General features: G+C 39.3%; 1 protein-coding gene across 12 annotated transcripts in view; it reads left to right on the forward strand.

The window, feature by feature from the left end:
• LOC140466738 (pumilio homolog 2-like) overlaps positions 1 to 18,762 on the forward strand; it is a 127,734-nt gene that overhangs the window by 11,429 nt on the left and 97,543 nt on the right. For 11 of the 12 annotated variants that reach the window (XM_072562383.1, XM_072562281.1, XM_072562302.1 and 8 more), the window contains exon 3: positions 15,515 to 15,583. The exons of the other annotated variant lie outside the window; for it this stretch is intronic. In XM_072562383.1, coding sequence (XP_072418484.1) covers positions 15,515 to 15,583 — 69 coding nt within the window. The remainder of the gene's footprint in view (positions 1 to 15,514; positions 15,584 to 18,762) is intronic. 12 annotated transcript variants of the gene reach the window in all.

Genomic DNA, 18,762 nt, shown 5'->3' on the forward strand with positions numbered 1-18,762 from the left:
ATTCTCCTGCATGATGCATGAGTGAATACTATTGGCTGCTGCTTCTAAACACTAACCTGACATCTTTATACTGTACTTGTTTTTTTAACGTGCAAGACAATTTTACATAGTTTCAATGCCTTAAGCATGTTTTTTTCACTGTGAGCATCAATCTTCTGGCTCAGTGGTGGCAGAGATTGTATCTTTTATGTATAATTGTGAGCATGGACATATATCTACTTTCTCTTTTCCTCTTACCCTGCACTGATGGAAGTAGATTTTAAAAAGTTCATAAGATATGAAAGGCATTGGCAATACCAGTATTTGATGTTCATTGCTAATTATCCTTGAAAATACGATGTTGAACTGCCGCCTTCAACAGCTGCCGTATAGGAACACCCACAGTGCTGTTACAAAGAATGCTAGCAGGTTTTTGAGCTGGTGTCTGTTGGAACAACAGTTCAATAACAATTCCTGGAATAGCAGCCAGGAGGGGGGTGTCTTCCTGGCTGTCTACTGTGCTTATTCTCCTCTTTGCCTTCTAGAGATTTAGTTATTGGGGCTTCAAAGAATGTATCAGAGTTAACGTAGAGCAGGTAGACTGTCATAATCATGTCATACCAAGATTACATATGCTTAGGTACTCAACATTTGTCACCTTAAGTACCAAATGACATTTCTTTCTCTTTTCCTTCACAATTTGGTACTTGAGGTTTGATATAATATGGTACTCTCTACAGAGGATCTGAGATCTGTGCAAACGGTGCACTCAACAATATGTCTCTTCAACTAATATAAAGTCTATAGTCTCAGGACGTAGGACTGCTCTGTCATAAGAGAGAAGGACCGTTGGTGATGAGTTTATCCTCGGGGTCACCATGTTTCAGGCAAGGAGCAGAATTGAGAAGGAGGGACATTTAATGGTAACCTCGGCTGGTTAAGAATTTAACCTGCACCATTGGTGTCACTCTGCGTAACAATCCGACTATCCAACTGACTAATCAGTTTGAAGAATTCTTAATCGAGCTACTCAATGTCTAAATAAGGAAGCATCAGAATATTTCATTTAATGTATTGATGTATAGAAAGCAAAATAGAAGAAAAGAAATAAGGAATTGAGAGGGAGAAGAGTGAAAGAAAAAAACTCTCTTTACGACTGCAGTAAAAATTAAAGTCTGAAGGAAAAGGAGGCCATTGTAAAATTTAATTTTAAGACCTAGAAAAACTGTTTATATTTAAGAAATACAACATTATTAAAACTGCACTTAAATGTGAAGCTCCAATTTAAGTTGATATGTTTATTGGGTAGATATTGCAGCATGCCCTTTGTCTATGAATGTGGAGTTCTCGTAATAAGGTATTGGCGTAGCAATGTTTACGTAGGAAAAGCAATTAATTGTTTGTTTCTTTAAAGCGGCGATAATTGAAAGAAGTGTGTTCCTAAGTGTCATAAGAATGCTACCAAACGAAATGTGACAGTGTGCCTCAAAAGAAAGTATCAAGTCAGGTGACCAAAAGCTTGGTCAATGAGGTAGGCTTTAAGTAATGTCTCAGAAAAAGAAGTTGGTGAGATTTGGGAAGGGAATTCCGGTATTTGGCGTCAAGACAACTGAAAGCATGGCTGTCATTGTTGGAGTGATTACAATTGGTGGAATGCTAAAATCACTGAGGGTTTTAAGATTGAGTATGGGTTTGAAATCTAAGAGTTAAAAATTGAAAGTTGCCAAAAGATCAGGCACTATAGATTATCATACACAAGGATGTTGGCTGAATGGGAATTGATGTGAGTTAGCATACAGGCAGCAGCACATTTTTGAATGAGCTCATATTTATGCAACATGGGAGTAGCGGAGTACATTTGTCGCGTTGAGAGGTTATGAAGGCACGGAGTGGTTTAGCAGTGGAAGGGTGTGACCAGGATGGAGTCAGGTGATATACTGATACGTGAGGACAATCCTATTGATGATATGGATATGTTGCCGCAACATCATCTCTGTAAAATACAGCTCCAAGATTGCAAGTTGAGCCTTTACATTCATTATGTATTATTCTGTTGGCCCATCTTGAATTTTGAGGCCTTTGTTATTTCCCCACCATATGATGGACCAAAATCACATGTAGTTTTCAGATGAGACCTTATTGAGAGAAGGTATTCAAATTTGCTATTTTGCATTTAAAAGTAGCTGAATTTTGAAAGCAGACACAGTCTGAGGAAAAACTGATACAAAATGGCAGGAAATGTCTTCTCATTTCATCACCACCTATAGCGTCATTCTTTCAATATGATTGCTACCTTTTCATGACTTAACCAATTACCAACAATTTCCCCTCTGACCGCATTTCGACTATTGTTTCCCCATCTCTGGTTTCGTTTTGAAATGAGTGTACTGTACAATCTATGCGCTACAGCAGCAGAATGCTCCTCAAGTCTACTCTGCCATTTAATAAGGTCATGGCTGATCTGATTGCAGTTTTACCTCCATATTCCCACTTCAAGTAAACTTTCATCTCTTTGCTAAGAGTTTATCTGTTTCTGCCTTGAAAGTATTTAGACTCCACTTCCGATGTGTTGATATGGTACTTGAGGTATATATGGATGTGTGAACAGGAGCAGAAGTAGGTCATTCAGCCTTTTGAGCCCATTCTACTATTCAGTGAGATCATCGTTGATTTGATTGTGACCTCAAACCCACGCTTTCACCTACCTCTGATAACCTCTCAAACTCTTGCTTAATAAATGTGTCTACCTACTCCTTAAAAGTATTTAAGGATTTTGCTTCTGCCACCATTTCGGGGAGAGAATTTCAAAGATTCATGACCCGAGGAAAGAAAAAACATTGTCTAATCTGTTTGAATGAACAGTCCTGGATTTTTAAAGTGACCCCCTAGTTCTAGATTCTCCCACAAAAGGAAACATCCTTTTCACATCAAACTTCTCAAAACCCATCACGATTTAATAAATTTCAACTAAGTCACCTCTTGCTCTTCTAAATTATGGTGAATATAACCCCAGCCTGACCAAACTTTCCTTGTAATCTCTCTTAAATATCTGCCTCTGCATTTCTGTTAACTTCTAATCTAATTTGCTAGTTTACAGTAGCCAGCTCAGTTTCAAATTTTAAAAAAATTGTCTTGGATCCCCTCCTCTCTTGTTCAAACTAAACTCAACCACCACTCCTTCATCTTTTCCTACTTTGCTGTCATTGCACAAATGTCTTATCCTCATTCAAGATTTATGTCCTAATTAAAATCATACTGTAGTCATCTCTCTGTAATGGCTGATAGATTGTACTTATTCATTTATATTTACATGCTCAGTTGATATGTTTTGTCTTAAAGTTACATCTAATGCCAATCTTTGGGTGTTAAAAGCCTAAGGTTTGAGAATGGCATTGAACAATGTTGATAACCTTGAATGGATAAAGAAGTTGTGGTTCTTTCCAGTCTGGTTTGAATGCAGGAGTAAAGTAAATTGTGTGCAGTGGTTATGGATGTTTTCGAAAGAAATGGGAAAGGTTTAGATAAGGACTGATAATGTTCATCAAATTGAAAGAAAAATCTTTGAAATTGGGTGTGAGAGGCCCCACAATCTATCATAAAAATGTGCAATAAATGCTCAAAAACACTTTCCCAAGTAGAATAGTAATACTGAAATTATGGGTGGTTAAAATTTATAGGGCTCAAGAATTATAATCATCTAACCATAAAGCATGGAAACAGACCCTTCAGTCCATTCTGAACATAATCTCAATGTAAACTGGTCCCACCCTCTTGCTCCTGGCCCATGTGCCTCCAAACCTTTCCTATTCGTGTACTTATCCAAATGTCTTTTAAATGTTATAATTGTATCCATATTCACCACTTCTTCAAGAAGTTCATTCTATCTGTGAACCACCCTCTCTGTAAAATAAAATGTCTTTGTGTCTTTTTTTTAAATCTCTCTGCTCTCACTTTAAAAATATGCCTCCTGCTCTTGAAATTCCCCATCCTAGGAAAAGACAACTGCCATTAACTCTATCTATACCCTTCATTATTTTATGAACTTCTTTCAGGTCACCCGTCAGCCACCTGTGCTTCAGTGGAAAAATTGCCAGCCTATCTAGCCTGCCGTTATCACTCAAACCTTTAGTTGTTAAGAGATTCAGTAGCAAACCTAGCTTCTTAGACAGAATTACAAAAAAAAACTGTGAAGAGCTATGCAGGCAAACCACAAAGGTGAAAGTTGCTTGCTGTTGATTAGACTTGAGAGCCAGTAGGAAACCTTTTCTGAAGAATGGAAAGCAGTAAGACTTCTGCTTCGAGTCGGAGGGCATTGAAGAGTTCAAAAACCATGATTTTAGCCATTGGACTGAAAACATGTTCCACCTGCATTTTTTAATTTCATCAGATATCAAAAGAGGAATAAATAATATAAAAAGATAAAAACAAGCAAGTTTGCACGTTTAATGAGTTAATAACAATGATCAAGCATACACATGATTTGACAACACTATAAATCTATAAAAGTAATTTTGGCAGGCATTTATATTGCAGGGGATACTCTAGTGAAGCGATAATGGCAGAATCATAAAATCAGTTAAAACATATATTTGTAATCAATTGTGGTACATTGAAACCTGTAAATTGCAGCCACCCTGGAAACCAATGTTTTGATTTTACAAGTGCAGGTGTCCTTATATTCAAGATGTCTTCTGAGTACACTTTAAAAATATTTCTGTAAAATGGGGCATTACCTAACTTTTGTGACTGTAAGACTGCTCCATCTCTGAGCTAGAGCTGTTCAAGAACTCAAGTTACAGAGTTACAATAATTTAACTGTCATTCTGTATTCTGGGTGAAGAGGACCCCGTTCCACAAAAAGCTGTAACTTTCCTAAGTTACCCACTGGTACTTCGTTCTGAATGACATGCAGTATGCTGACCTTATGAGAATATGTTTATAATTGTATGGTTTATTCAAGCAATTAATATTTGGGATCCAGGACGCAGTACCTGAGAGATTGGATGAATAGCCTCCTTTGTTTTAATTATTCCACGTTCTTTGAGGCCAACTCGATGTTCTGTGCATGAAGTGATAATGGGCGATGAAGGATGAGTGAGGATAAATGGAATCAAACTAATAATTGGAAAATTTTTCAGTCACATCTGATGCTTTCGATTTGGTCCTTTTATTATGATTGTGTTTTATATATGTATTGTTTTATTCTTTCATGAGTATGGGAGTTGCTGCAAGGGCCAGCATTTCTTACCTGTCCCTAATTGCCCTTGAACTGAATTGCTTGCTAAGCCATTTCAGAGGTTAGTTAGAAGTCAACCACATGACTGTGGATCTGGCATCTCATACAGGCTAGGCCTGGTAAAACTGCCAGACTTACTTCCCTAAATGCCATTAATATGCCAAATGGGTTTTTCCAACGCTTGATAGTTTTATATATTGAGAAGTTGAAAGTACTTCTCTGTAAACTTGTGGTATCAACGAGACCATCGCTGTCTCTTGCTTTAGAGATTAACTGGTTGCAAATACTAATACAATGCAAGCAGCCAGGTTCCTGATACATTTTTTTAAAGTAGTTATTGGGACTGCATCTATATCGTACAAAGCTTTGCAAATAGGAAAAGAGAATTTTGAGTTGGAGTATTCTGCAAAGCCCATTTATACTGAGTTTTGGACTTTTGCTTGTTAATTATCACCTACAAATACGAAATAAACTAAAATGTTTATTGGCCCCTAGTAATGGTTGACTGGAAAACCAAGGTAATTTCTACTTGGAAGTTTATTTGGAGAGCTTCAACTCTTGACTATTATGAGCATTTTAACTGGAACACGGACTTCTTAAAATAGGAAATGAGTATTGTTGCATTGGTGTTTATTATTTGTAGATTTAATCTAGTTATAGTGTACATTTTGAATCAGTAATAACATTGTTACTGCTTCACAGTAATTTATTTAACTTTTTAAAAAGATAATAGTTTGAATAAAGTCATGCCTCACTGCAGAGGGTGTTGGAAGTCAAGCTCCTATAATTCCCAGAGTCCCCATAAAAATAAAATTTTCTTATCAAAGTATGCAAAGTCCCTAACTTACCCGTAAGATAGACTCTGGCTAACAGGTGACACAAACCAGGTTTTTGTACTGAATGGGAGCTATTTATTACAAGTAAATAGATTATAATCACTGGTAAGCAACTATGAACTGTCAAGGTATAACTCTGCTAGATAAAACCTTATGTTGCATTTGCTGTCATCGGGACTGATTATGCATTAGTGGATGCAGCAGTGAATGGGCAGGGTTTGGGAAAGGACTGGATTGGGAGTGGGAGAGGAGAGAACAGGCAGAGTCCATCTGTCCTGACTGCCCTGGTTGTCGTCATTGACCAGTATTCCCTTGCCTCTGCCAAATCTCTCCCTTCTGTCCCCATTTGATTCCCTTTTTAAAATCGTGTCTGTCCTGTGCATATGTACATTATGGATTTCTGCGTAGTAGAGGCCTGGGATTGAGTTTATGCATATTGCTATATGAGCTTTAGGCATAATTGCCCAACAGTTGCACTGAATGGCCTTTTTCAGTGTTGTCGCACATTCTGTGGAAATTCACTTCCTTTTCTCCACCGAGAAACATGACATTAGAGTGGAAAACCAATAATAAATTATGATATTTAAGATTGAAATCAGGGGTACCATTGATGCAGAAGGCTTTAGTCTGCACATATTAAATTTAATTATTGAAAAGATAAGAGGCACACTATTTCTTCACATTAGAACTTGTTAGAAAAGCATATTGCTGAAGGGCTGGCAAGCCGCTAGTGTTAAATTTAACTTAAAAGACAGATTAGCTTGGTCATAGGAAATGTGATGGAATCTTTATGAAACATATACTAAAGAAACATTTAGAAATCAAATATATTCTGGTCAAAAAGTATGTTTGATCAAACTTAATTTGAATTCTTTAAAGAAGTAAAAGAAATAAGACAAGGGTAATAAAATTCCTGGATTTTCAAAAGCCCTTGTAAAGAAATAAAAGATTTGTTAATGGTTGCTATTTAGATTTGCAAAAGATGAAAACATAAACAATGATCACTCATATATTGCCATTGTATCCAGGTGATACTTCAGATGGAACTTAAGTGGGAATAGTAGCTTAACTTGTAGCTGACACACACGGTATATGTTTTCAGGAGAAAGCCGTCTTAAGCATGGCAAGGTAAAAGGAATAGACATGGATTAAAGAGGAATGAAAGGAGCTTGTATGAAGCATTAAGATTGGCTAGTTGAACCAAGTATCCTTCTGTGTTAAAAGTTCCTATGCAGTTTTGCTGTTAGTAAACGGCTATCTAAAGTACTTCAGACTTGTGAAATGCTGTAGAATAATTGTGAAATGGAATCTGAGTTATTTGTGAACATATGACTTCTCCCATCTGTGTAGTAAAAGTAGTCTTTTTATAAAGCTTGAATGTAACCTAAAAACTGGACAATTTATGCAAGTGATCCAAACATACCAATTGAACTTCTTGCTTAGTTAAGACAAAATGTCGGTTTGAGAAAATTTTGATCGAAAAGGAATCTGGTACAATGAACCTATTAGCAGTGCTGAGACCTACTAAAGGAACAAGTTGTTGCTAGTGTCTCTTACAAAGCATTGTCCAATAGAATTTTGCTGACTAGCCACAGGTATAATGACAGTCATAATATGTCTTTAAATATCTACAACAATTCAGCAACCAAGGAAGTCAATACAAAATTGCAAAATTTGCTTTTTGTCTTGCTAATAAAAGCAGAAAAAATGTGAACTTCACAGACATTCTTTATTTAATTGAACATGGTGATTATGGTATATGCTTAATGACTGTGCCTATTGTTCCTTTTCCTTTCATGATCAGAAATGCAATTAATTACATCTAGATTCTGTTGTTTTATTTGACCAACACATTACTATGGGGACAGGCTGGTTTTTTTTCTAGTTGTGGGGGATCCCTAATCTACCTTTATATATCAGTGATTGTTTTTCTTCTGTTGTGTAAGGAAATGTGTACTACATGCCAGCAATGTCCACATCCCATGAGCTAATTTAAAAAAAATGTAAATAGCATTCCATCTTGTACTACTGGGTTTCTAGTCACGTGATCATATCTAGGCTGCGGATACTGTTGTGGAATTTATCCCAGAGGGTAGATGGGATGGATCCTATGAAACAAAAGCAAAATACTGCTGATCCTATAAATCTGAAATAAAAACAGGAAAATCTCCAGTCAGATAGCATTTATGTAGTAAAAAGTTAAAAATCCAGCGCAGTGAACTGTGATTAGAAGAATGGATTCTATGATGTTGGAAGATTACATCTCGATTGTTGAATCAGTATTGATGAAAAGTGTCTAAAGGAAGTATAATGTGACAACTAGTCTGCAATATAAACAAAGTGGCTTCCCTAGCAACTAATTATGATGCCTCTGATTCTGTAATAAAATGATGCATCTAAAATGGTGTTTACTTAAGTAGCTGGCAAAACAAATGCTGTGATTAACATTTCAATATAAATACTTTCGCTGTTAACCATTTTCCAACTGGCATCCCGGCACTCTGCCAATCCATCACATGTTGAGTCATTTCAAATTACGCACCGGGCCCTCTTGTGGCGCAATAATAGTGTCCCCACCCCTGGAATGGGTGGCCTGGGTTCAGGTCCCACCTGCTTCAGAGGTGTGGAATAACATCGCTGAACAGGTTGATTAGAAAAATATGTTAAATTAAAATTCTAAATTACACCCCATACGGGATCACATTTGTAAGTCACATGTTCATAAAATGGGCCCCGATATGACTCCACGCATTTGAGGAACCTCTAAGTAGTACCTTCTCACAGAAATGTGGAACTCACTTTTTAAAAAAAACTCTGCGTGAATTGGTGTGTTAATTTCAAATTGCTGCCGGTGACCGCAAAAGATGGCTATGCAGAACTTTATCTTGGCAGTGTGGTAGCTTGATGGAATTGGGAAAAGATTATAAAATATTTCCCTATTTTACCACCCAATCTGAAATATGTATTTTGCAATTTGTGAATGCTATTGGTAGATTCTCTAATGTTTAAGCCGAACATGTCATGACCTAATACTGAATGGTTAGTTTGAAATTGAAAATTTCATGTGTTTTAGGAAATGATGCTGAAGCTTTGACAATATATTTCTCAGCTAAAAGGAAGTAAAGCTTTGGTGCTTGTAGGACCTCTGAATTCTTCTCAATAGTATTCTCTGATCCAAATTTTTAAATAGATATAAAATTGGTTTTAAGGTAGGAGACAGAGAACGGTGGTGGAGAATCATTTTTTGGACTCTGCCTGTGATCAGCAGTGTTTGGTACTGGGTCCACTTTTATCATTTACAAAACATTATTTGGATAAGAATATAGGAGGTATGGTTAGTAAGTTTGTGGATGACAACAAAATTGGTGGTATAGTAGAGAGTGAAGAAGGTTATCATAGATTACAAAGGGATCTTGATCCAATTGGATCAATGTGCTGAGGAGTAGCAGATGGAGTCTAATTTGGATAAGTGCAAGGTATTGCATTTTGGTAAAACAAACAAGGGCAGGAGTTAGAACATTACAGGCCCTTTGGCCCTCGATGTTGAGCCGACCTTGTGCAGTTAATGGTAGGGTTCTGTTGTAGAAGAGAGAGACCGAGAGGTTCATTGAAATTTGCATCACAGGTAGACAAGGTGGATAAGGCGTTTAGCATGCTTGCTTCACTGCTCAGACCTTTTGAGTATAGGAGTTGGGACATCATGTTGAGGCTGTACAGGATGTTGGTGAGGCCTCTTATGGAGTACTTGTGTAGTTCTGGTCGCCCAGTTTTGGGAAGGATATTATTAAATTGGAAAGGGTTAAGAAAAGATTGACCAGGATGTTGCCAGGAATGAAAGATAGGTTGGGACTTCTTTCACTTAAGCGTAGGAGGTTGAGAGGTGACCTTCTAGAAGCTTATTAAATTGAGCAGCATAGATACGGTGATTAGGAAGGGTCTTTCCCCTAGGGTGGGGGAGTTCAAAACCAGGCAGCATATTTTTAAGGTGAGAGGAAAAGGTTTTAAAAAGGCAGGAGGAGCAATTTTTTTTAAAGAGTGGTTAGTGTTTGGAATTAACTTCCAGAGGAAGTGATAGATGCAGGTACAGTTACAACATTTAGAGGACTTTGAAAGGTTTGAAAGGATATGGGCTAAACAAAGGTAGATGGGACTTTTTTGGAACATGTCTGTTTCCATATTGTATGACTGCAAATTTTGAGAAAAAAAACTTTGTTTTATATATGTAGTCTTTTCTGCCATTTACTGATTCAAGAACGATCAGGATTTAATTTCTTTTGTTCTTTTCGTGCAATGTTAATTGAGTTGGCAAGTTTGTGGAAAATTACTCTTGCAGTGTGCTTTTGGTAAGTTTGTTGATCCACCTGTTCAGTATAACTGAATTCACATTTACAATTCAGTCTTTGAAATTGTTTTGAATTTATTTGTGTTTTGAGCCCAAAAGTTGGGAAACTATGTTTTATTGATTACCACATAATGCTTATTGGAAGTTTTCTGAAATGGTGCATTTGTAGGTTTAATCGATTTTATTCTCTGCAGATTAACCAGGGTTTCATGGGTTCATACAATTCAGAAAAGACCCTTTGGCCCATTGAGTTTTTACCACTGAAAATATTCCATGACCTACACCAGTACCACTTGCCCTCACGAGGCTGTAGCCTTGAATGTTATGATATGAGACCATTCCCTCTATGACTCCCTCGTTAGGTCCATACTCCCCACCAATCTACCTTTCATTGCCACCACAAACTGTGTAAAACCTGCACCCAAACCTTCCTCTCTCACCTTCATCCGAGGCCCCAAAGGGTCTTTTCACATCAGTGATTTTGCTGCGCATCCAAACACCATCCCTATTGTGTCCGTTGCTCTCGATGTAGAGAAGACAACATTGGGGAGACAAGATGCCCACTTGCGGAACGTTTCAGGGAACATCTTTGGGACACATGCACCAAACAATTCCATTAGCCTGTGACCGACCACCTCAACTCCCCCTCCCACTCCACCAAGGATATGCAAATCCTGGGCCGTCACCACCGCCCAATCCATGCTGCCCGACGACTGGAGGAAGAACACCTCACCTTCGGACGCTCCAATCACACAACACCAAAATCAACTTCATCAGTTTTCTTACCTCCCCTCTCCACACATCATCCCAGAACCTACCCTCTAACTCGACACCGCCCTCTTGAACTGTTCTACCTGTCCATCTTCTTTCCCACCTATCTGCTCCACCCTCCTCTCCAACCTATCACTATCAACCCCCACCTGCATCTACCTATTGCCTTCCGAGCTATCTCCTCCACCCCCACCCGGCTATTTATCTCTCGGCACCCCCCAACACTCCTGATGACCTCATGCCCGTAATATCGACTCGCCTGCTCCTTGGATGCTGCCTGACCTGTTGTGCTTTTCCAGTGCCACATTTTTCTACACTGACATCTCAGATACTCATGCAAGTGTGTTTTAAAGGTTATGTGGTTTTCCTGCCTAAGCTATCCTCCCATGCATTGTATTCCAGATCTCCCAAAGATCAGAAAAACCAGGCGTTTCCTTAACACAATGTTATGCTTCAGAGCAAGTATACATTGTCAAATTATATAAAGAATAGATCTGTTATTTGAAGGGCTGGTCACAAGCTTATCTATTCCACTGTTTTCCTGCAGATATTTGCTTTTTGACTCTATCCAATTTCTATTTGAAATTATCCACTGAGCCTATTTCCAGATTTAGTTTATCGAGATCATTATAACAAATAGACTTCTCATCTTCCCTCAGTTACTTTGTCATTTATCTTTAACTCATGCCTTTTGGATCCTTCTGCCTTGGGAACCTGTATGGGGACAGACCACTTAAGCTGTTGAACAGGTTTTAACGTGGTGATTCTCTCCATACCTTTCTCTGCTCAGTTTCTCTAATCTCCATATAACTCAAGACTGCATTTCTGGTGCATTTATAGTATATCTCCTTTGCGCCCCCTGCAAATCCTTGATATTATCCTTCCTTAATCGTCTTATCAGTTTGGCATGGCACAGTCAAACATTTTGTGTGCCTAAAGCCTCAGGTTTTTCTTTTTGCACTCCTTTTAGGTTCTGTAAGTTAATTTATATTTGCTGTCTTCATCCTTGTTTTGAAAATGCATCACTGCACACTTCAGTGCATTGAACTTCATCTGTCGCGTTTCTGCACATTTCAGCAGTCTTTTTAGCTCCACCCAAAGTCTATCAATATCTTCACTTGTGTTCGCTACATTTTCAACCTCTGTCAACATCAAACTTTGAAATAATGACCTCTACCCAGGTCATGAATGTAAATGATAGTGATTTTAAGGCCAAGCCCTGTGGACACCACTGGATACTCCCCTCCAATCTGAAAAACAACCATAGAACATTACAGCGCAGTACAGGCACTTCAGCTCTCGATGTTGCGCTGTCCTGTGAAACCAATCTGAAGCCCACCTAACCTGCACTATTCCATTATCATCCATATGTTTATCCAGTGAACATCTTTAAATGCCCTTAAAGTTGGCGAGTCTACTACTGTTGCAGGAAGGGCATTCCACGCCTTTACTGCGCTCTGAATAAATAAACTACCTCTTACATCTGTCCAATCTAGTACCCCTTATTTTAAAGCTATGTCCCCTCATGCTAGCCATCTCCATCTGAGGAAAAAGGCTCTCACTGTCCATCCGATCTAATCCTCTGATCACCTTATATGTCTCTAATAAGTCAGTCTTAACCTTCTCTCTAATGAAAACAGCTGCAAATCCCTCTGCCTTTTCTCATAAGTCCACACCAGGCAACATCCTGGTAAATCTCCTCTGAACCTTTTCCAACGCTTCCACAACCTTCCTATAATGCGGCGACCAGAACTGTACACAATACTTGCAAGTGCAGACGCACCAGAGTTTTGTACAGCATGACCTCATGGCTCCAAAACTCAGTCCCTCTACCAGTAAAACCTAACGCAGTACACCTTAACAACTCCGACAACTTGGATGGCAACTTTCAGGGATTTATGCATTTGGACACTGAGGTCTCTCTGCTCATCCACACTACCAAGAATCTTAGCGTCAGTTCAGTACTCTGCATTCCTGTTGCTCCTACTAAAGTGAATCACCTCACACTTTTCTGCATTAAACTCGATTTACCACCCCTCAGCCCAGCTCTGCAGTTTATCTATGTCCCCCTGTAACCTACAGCATCCTTCCGCAAGATCCACAACTCCACTGACTTTAGTGTCATCCTCAAATTTATTAGCCCATCCTTCTATGCTTTCATCCAGGTCATTTTTAATAAATGACGAACAATAGTAGCTTCAAAACAGATCCTTGAGGTATATCACTAGTAACTGAACTCCAGGATGAACATTTCCCATCAATCACCACCCTTTGTCTTTTTACAGCTAGCTAATCACCCTCTATCCTATGTCTCCATATTTTGTACATTCACCTACTGTGGAGAACCTTATTGAATGCCTTACTGAAATCCATATACACCACGTCAACTGCTTTACACTCATCCATCTGTTTGGTCACCATCTCAAAACTCAATAAGGTTAGTGAGGCATGGCCTACCCTTCACAAAACTGTATTGACTATCCCTAATCAAATTATTCCTTTCTAGGTGATTATAAATCCTAATTCTTATAATCCTTACCAACACTTAAGCACAACCGAAGTAAGGCTCTCTGGTCTGTAATTACCAGGATTGTCTCTACTCCCCTTCTTGAACAAGGGGACAACATTTGCTATTCTCCAGTCTTCTGGCGCTATTTCTGTAGACAATGGTGTCATAAAGATCAAAACCAAAGGCTCTCCAGTCTCTTCCCTGGCTTCCCAGAAAATCCTAGGATAAATCTCAACCAGCCCAGGGAACTTAATATATTTTAACACTTGTCAGAATTGCTAACATCACCTCCTGACGGACCTCAATCTCATATACTCTAATAGCCTGTATCTCAGTATTCTCCTTGATAACATAGTCTTTTTTCTGTGTGAATACTGAGAAAAATATTCATTTATTGCCTCTTCTAACTCTTCGGACTTCACGCACAACTTCCCACTGCTGTCTTTGACTGACCTTAGTCTTAGTCTGGTCATTTTTATTCCTGACATACCTGTAGAAAGCTTGAGAGTTCTCCTTTATCCTATCTGCCAAAGACTTCTCATGTCTCCTCCTGGCTCTTCTTAACGCTCTCTTGAGGTCCTCCCTCTCAAGTGCCCTAACTGAGCCTTCACACCTCATGTTTACATCCTTCCTCTTGAAAAGAGATTCAACTTCTTTAGTAAACCATGGTTCCATCGCTTGATCACTTCCTGCCTGCCTGACAGATGTGTACCTCTCAAGGACGCGCAGTAAGTGTTCCTTAAACAAGCTGTACATTTCAGTTGTGCCCATTCCCTGCAGTTTCCTTCCCCATCCTATGCATCCTAAATCTTGCCTAATCACCTCATAATTGCCTTTCCCCCAGCTGTAATTCTTGACCTGCGTTATATACCTATCTCTTTACATTGCTCAAGTAAACGTAACCAAATTGTGCTCATTATCACCAAAGTGCTTACCTACCTCCAAATCTAACCCATGCCTGATTCATTACCCAGTACCAAATCCAGTGTGGCTTCACCTCTGGTAGGCCTATCTACATACTGTGTCCGAAACCCTCCTGCACTCACTGGACAAAAACGGACCCATCTAAAGTACTTGAACTGTAGCGTTTCCAGGTCTGTATTTGGAAAGTTAAAGGCCCCCATAACAACTACCCTGTTACTTTTGCTCCTATCCAGAATCATCTGTGCAATCCTTTCCTCTACACCTCTGGAATTTTTCAGAAGCCTATTAGAAAACTGCCAACAGGGTGAGCTCTCCTTTCCTGTTTCTAACCTCAGCCCATACTACCTCAGTAGATGAGTCCTCATCAAACATCCTTTCTGCCACCGTAATACTGTCCTTGACTAACAATGCCATGCCACACCTTCCACCTTCCCTGGAACCTACAACAATCATTCCGGTCCCTGCTGTATCCATGTCTCTGAAATGGCCACAATGTCAAAGTCCCAAGTGGGACATCAACTCATGTCTTTCCAAGAAGCAGGTTTCCTCTTCCCTACTTGCCCCATTCCCTCAGTAAGTTAGGATGCATCCCATCTGATGACCTTTCTGCTTTTAGTTCTTGTTAGTCTTTTAAGTAGATCTGCTTTTATCCTATCCACTTCCTCAATTCCTCCCTCACTATGATATTGACAACCTCCTCTTGTAAAATTCTCTTTTAATTTCTCCACAACTAAAGCATTTTCTTGTCAGAGTTGGCTCAACTCTTCCTTTAGCTATCATTTTACCACTTATGAATTTAATGTTTCTTTTCAACTTTGCCAAATGTTAAGTCTCATGTAAATTAAAAGCTTCACACAAAAGATGCTGCATTGTTGGGTAACATAGTTTCTTTATTAACAGAAATATGTTTCCTGCAGGTTCGATCTGTGAATGAGATGAATCATGACTTTCAAGCTCTTGCACTGGAGGGCCGGGGAATGGGAGAAGTAAGTTGGCTAAAATGTGATATTGTTATGAATTGTAGGCTTGACTCTGAAAAATAATGCACTTGACTTTCACAATACTAGTTGCACTAAGTGGACACAGAGCTGAGTACTCATATCCTAAGTAAAATTCTGCCTTTGTTCCATACTAATGATTTTAAAATGGCTTTGCAACTTCATAGAGGTAATCATTTTGAAATTATTTTGGTTTTTGGAGTTCATGATATTTCAAAATGATAATTAACCCTATCGACAAGTGATTAAGTACTTAGAGTAAATAGGAAACCTGAAGAATACAACAACATTTTGAATTTTTATGACCGCTTTTAAGTAGGAAAAGATACATGGCAGTTTCAAACGCATTGTAACATCGCTATAGTACTACAGGGCCATAATGCTCTCTCTGATTAGAGAGAGTTGAAGAGTGGTAATTTAAGCTCTGGGTCATCGCACCTCAGGAGAGGGGAGAGATTGAGGAGGAGGTTGTCCTTCATAGTAGCCTCAGCTAGTATGGGAATTGAACTCATGCTTTTGGCATCACCCTGCATTGCAAACCAGACATCCCACCAACTGAGCTAACTGACCCCATCTTCAAATGTAATCGCCTAAAGAAAGAGACATTAATGGAGTGACCTTGAGGCTTGACCAATGACTTGTACAAAAAGAGAATTATAAGAAAATAGAGAAAACAAGTTTTGGAATTCTTTTTCATCCTTGGGCAAGGAAGATCAGAAAAACAGCCGTGCCAAGTGAGAGTGAAAATGTCACATGATGTAAGGGTCTGCTGAGGGAGTAGTTACGCAGGTCACAGCTGCCATTTCTACCAGCTGCAGACAGAATTGGATAAGTGATATTTGTGGTGAATACGATGTAGACACAATCAGAAATGAATACAGAGGGAATAGCAAAGTTGGCGGTATGGCTGTGAATGTTGGTATCGTGGTTTATATGGAAGTGGTTGTTAAGGAAGGTGGAGGGAGAGAGAGTATTGAATTCAAAGAATCAAAAACCTGAGTCAGAGATTGGACAGGATGCTTTGATTTGAAGAATATGGCCTAGAGTTTTACCAGATGGTTACAACCCCTTTCTCAGCAAAAATGATGGAAGATATCAGGAATAAGTCCGGCCTCATGATATTTTTCATGTTTGTGGGGGTGGGATTGGCTAGTCCATATTTCATGTATATTTATTTTGCAGAGGCAGTTGGCCATTTAAGTAATCAACTGTTGAATGAAATTTCAGACTCCTTTGTATACAGAACCTAGAGTGTGGACGTCAAATGTTTCTTTTGGATTGACCGTGTAAGCTTTAGACAGATGAGACACCCCTGTGCAGATGGTCCCCGGCATGGGGGTGGTGGATGGGGTAGGTAGGTAGGTGGTGGTGGTCAGCAATCCTTTTGGTGTGTGGTAGCTTGCAGTTTGTCATTGTAAATCGTGCATAAAATTTGCAAAACACTTTAAAACTGCAGAGACATGTTGACATGACAACATATACAGCACCTTTTGCAATAGCATGTATTCTGCAAAATAGAACTTTTAAGTAGCATACTTTTGTCCTTTTGTGTATGGGTACTTTTGAATATGAAGTGAGTTAGCTTGGTAGGTGAAGTTTGAAACGAATTGAGTAGACTTAGGCAGTTAAGTTGCCCTTGGACTACGATCAGCCATAGGGAATGGGTTGAGAGGAAGTGTGCACAAAAACTGTACAAAAGCCAGTGTTTAATTAAGACTGATATTAGTGTTGTACGTTCATTAGTTTTGTTTTCAGAGAGAATCTGGGGTTCCTGAAGTTTCTCTGGCACTTCATCTAAATGTTTTTCAGTTCCAAACATCAAGAAGCACGATCTAAGATTTTGGATGTTAACAAACCATCTTTTGATATCAACAGGCAAGCTAGGGAAATAATTAACTGATATTTGTATATTATCTTGCATGCAGTTGATTATTTTACTTTGCTGTACCATAGAGTCAGCGATGTACAGCATGCCGACCAGATATCCCAACCCATTCTAGTCCCACCTGCCAGCACTCGGCCCATATCCCTCCAAATCCTTCTTATTCATATACCCATCCATATGCCTCCTAAATGTTGCAATTGTACCAGCCTCCACCACATCCTCTGGCAGCTCATTCCATACACGTACCACCCTCTACATGAAAAAGTTGCCCCTTAGGTCTCTTTTATATCTTTCCACTCACACGCTAAACCTACGCCCTCTAGTTCTGGACTCCCCAACCCCAGGGAAAAGACTTTGTCTATCTATCCTATCCACGCCCCTCATGATTTTGTAAACCTCTATAAGGTTGCCCCTCAGCCTCCGACGCTCCAGGGAAAACCGCCCCAGCCTGTTCAGCCTCTCCCTGTAGCTCAAATCCATCAACCATGGCAACATCCTTGTAAATCTTTTCTGAACTCTTTCAAGTTTCACAACATCTTTCCGATATGAAGGAGACTAGAATTGCACGCAATATTCCAACAGTGGCCTAACCAATGTCCTGTACAGCCACAACATGACCTCCCAACTCTTGTACTCTATACTCTTGACCAATAAAGGAAAGCATACCAAACGCCGCCTTCACTATCCTATCTACATGCGACTCCACTTGCAAGGAGCTATGAACCTGCACTCCAGGGTCTCTTTGTTCAGCAACACTCCCTAGGACCTTACCATTAAGTGTATAAGTCCTGCTAAGATTTGCTTTCCCAAAATGCAGCACCTCTCATTTATCTGAATTAAACTCCATTGGCCCATCTGGTCCAGATCCTGTTGTAATCTGAGGTAACCGTCTTCGCGATCCACTACACCTCCAATTTTGGTGTCATCTGCAAACTTACTAACTATACCTCTTATGCTTGCAACCAAGTCATTTATGTAAATGACAAAAAGTAGAGGACCCAGCACTGATCCTTGAGACACTCCACTGGTCACAGGCCTCCAGTCTGAAAAACAACTCTCCACCACAACTCTTATCCCTTTGAGCCAGTTCTGTATCCAAATGGCTAGTTCTCCCTGTATTCGATGAGATCAAACCTTGCTAATCAGTCTGCTGTGGGAACCTTGTCAAACGCCTTACTGAAGGCCATATAGGTCACATCTACTGCTCTGCCCTCATCAATCCTCTTTGTTACATCAAAAAACTCAATCACGTTTGTGAGACATGATTTCCCACACACAAAGC

The sequence above is a fragment of the Chiloscyllium punctatum genome, chromosome 3, assembly GCF_047496795.1.
Source record: "Chiloscyllium punctatum isolate Juve2018m chromosome 3, sChiPun1.3, whole genome shotgun sequence".
NCBI classification, from domain to species: Eukaryota; Metazoa; Chordata; class Chondrichthyes; order Orectolobiformes; family Hemiscylliidae; genus Chiloscyllium; species Chiloscyllium punctatum.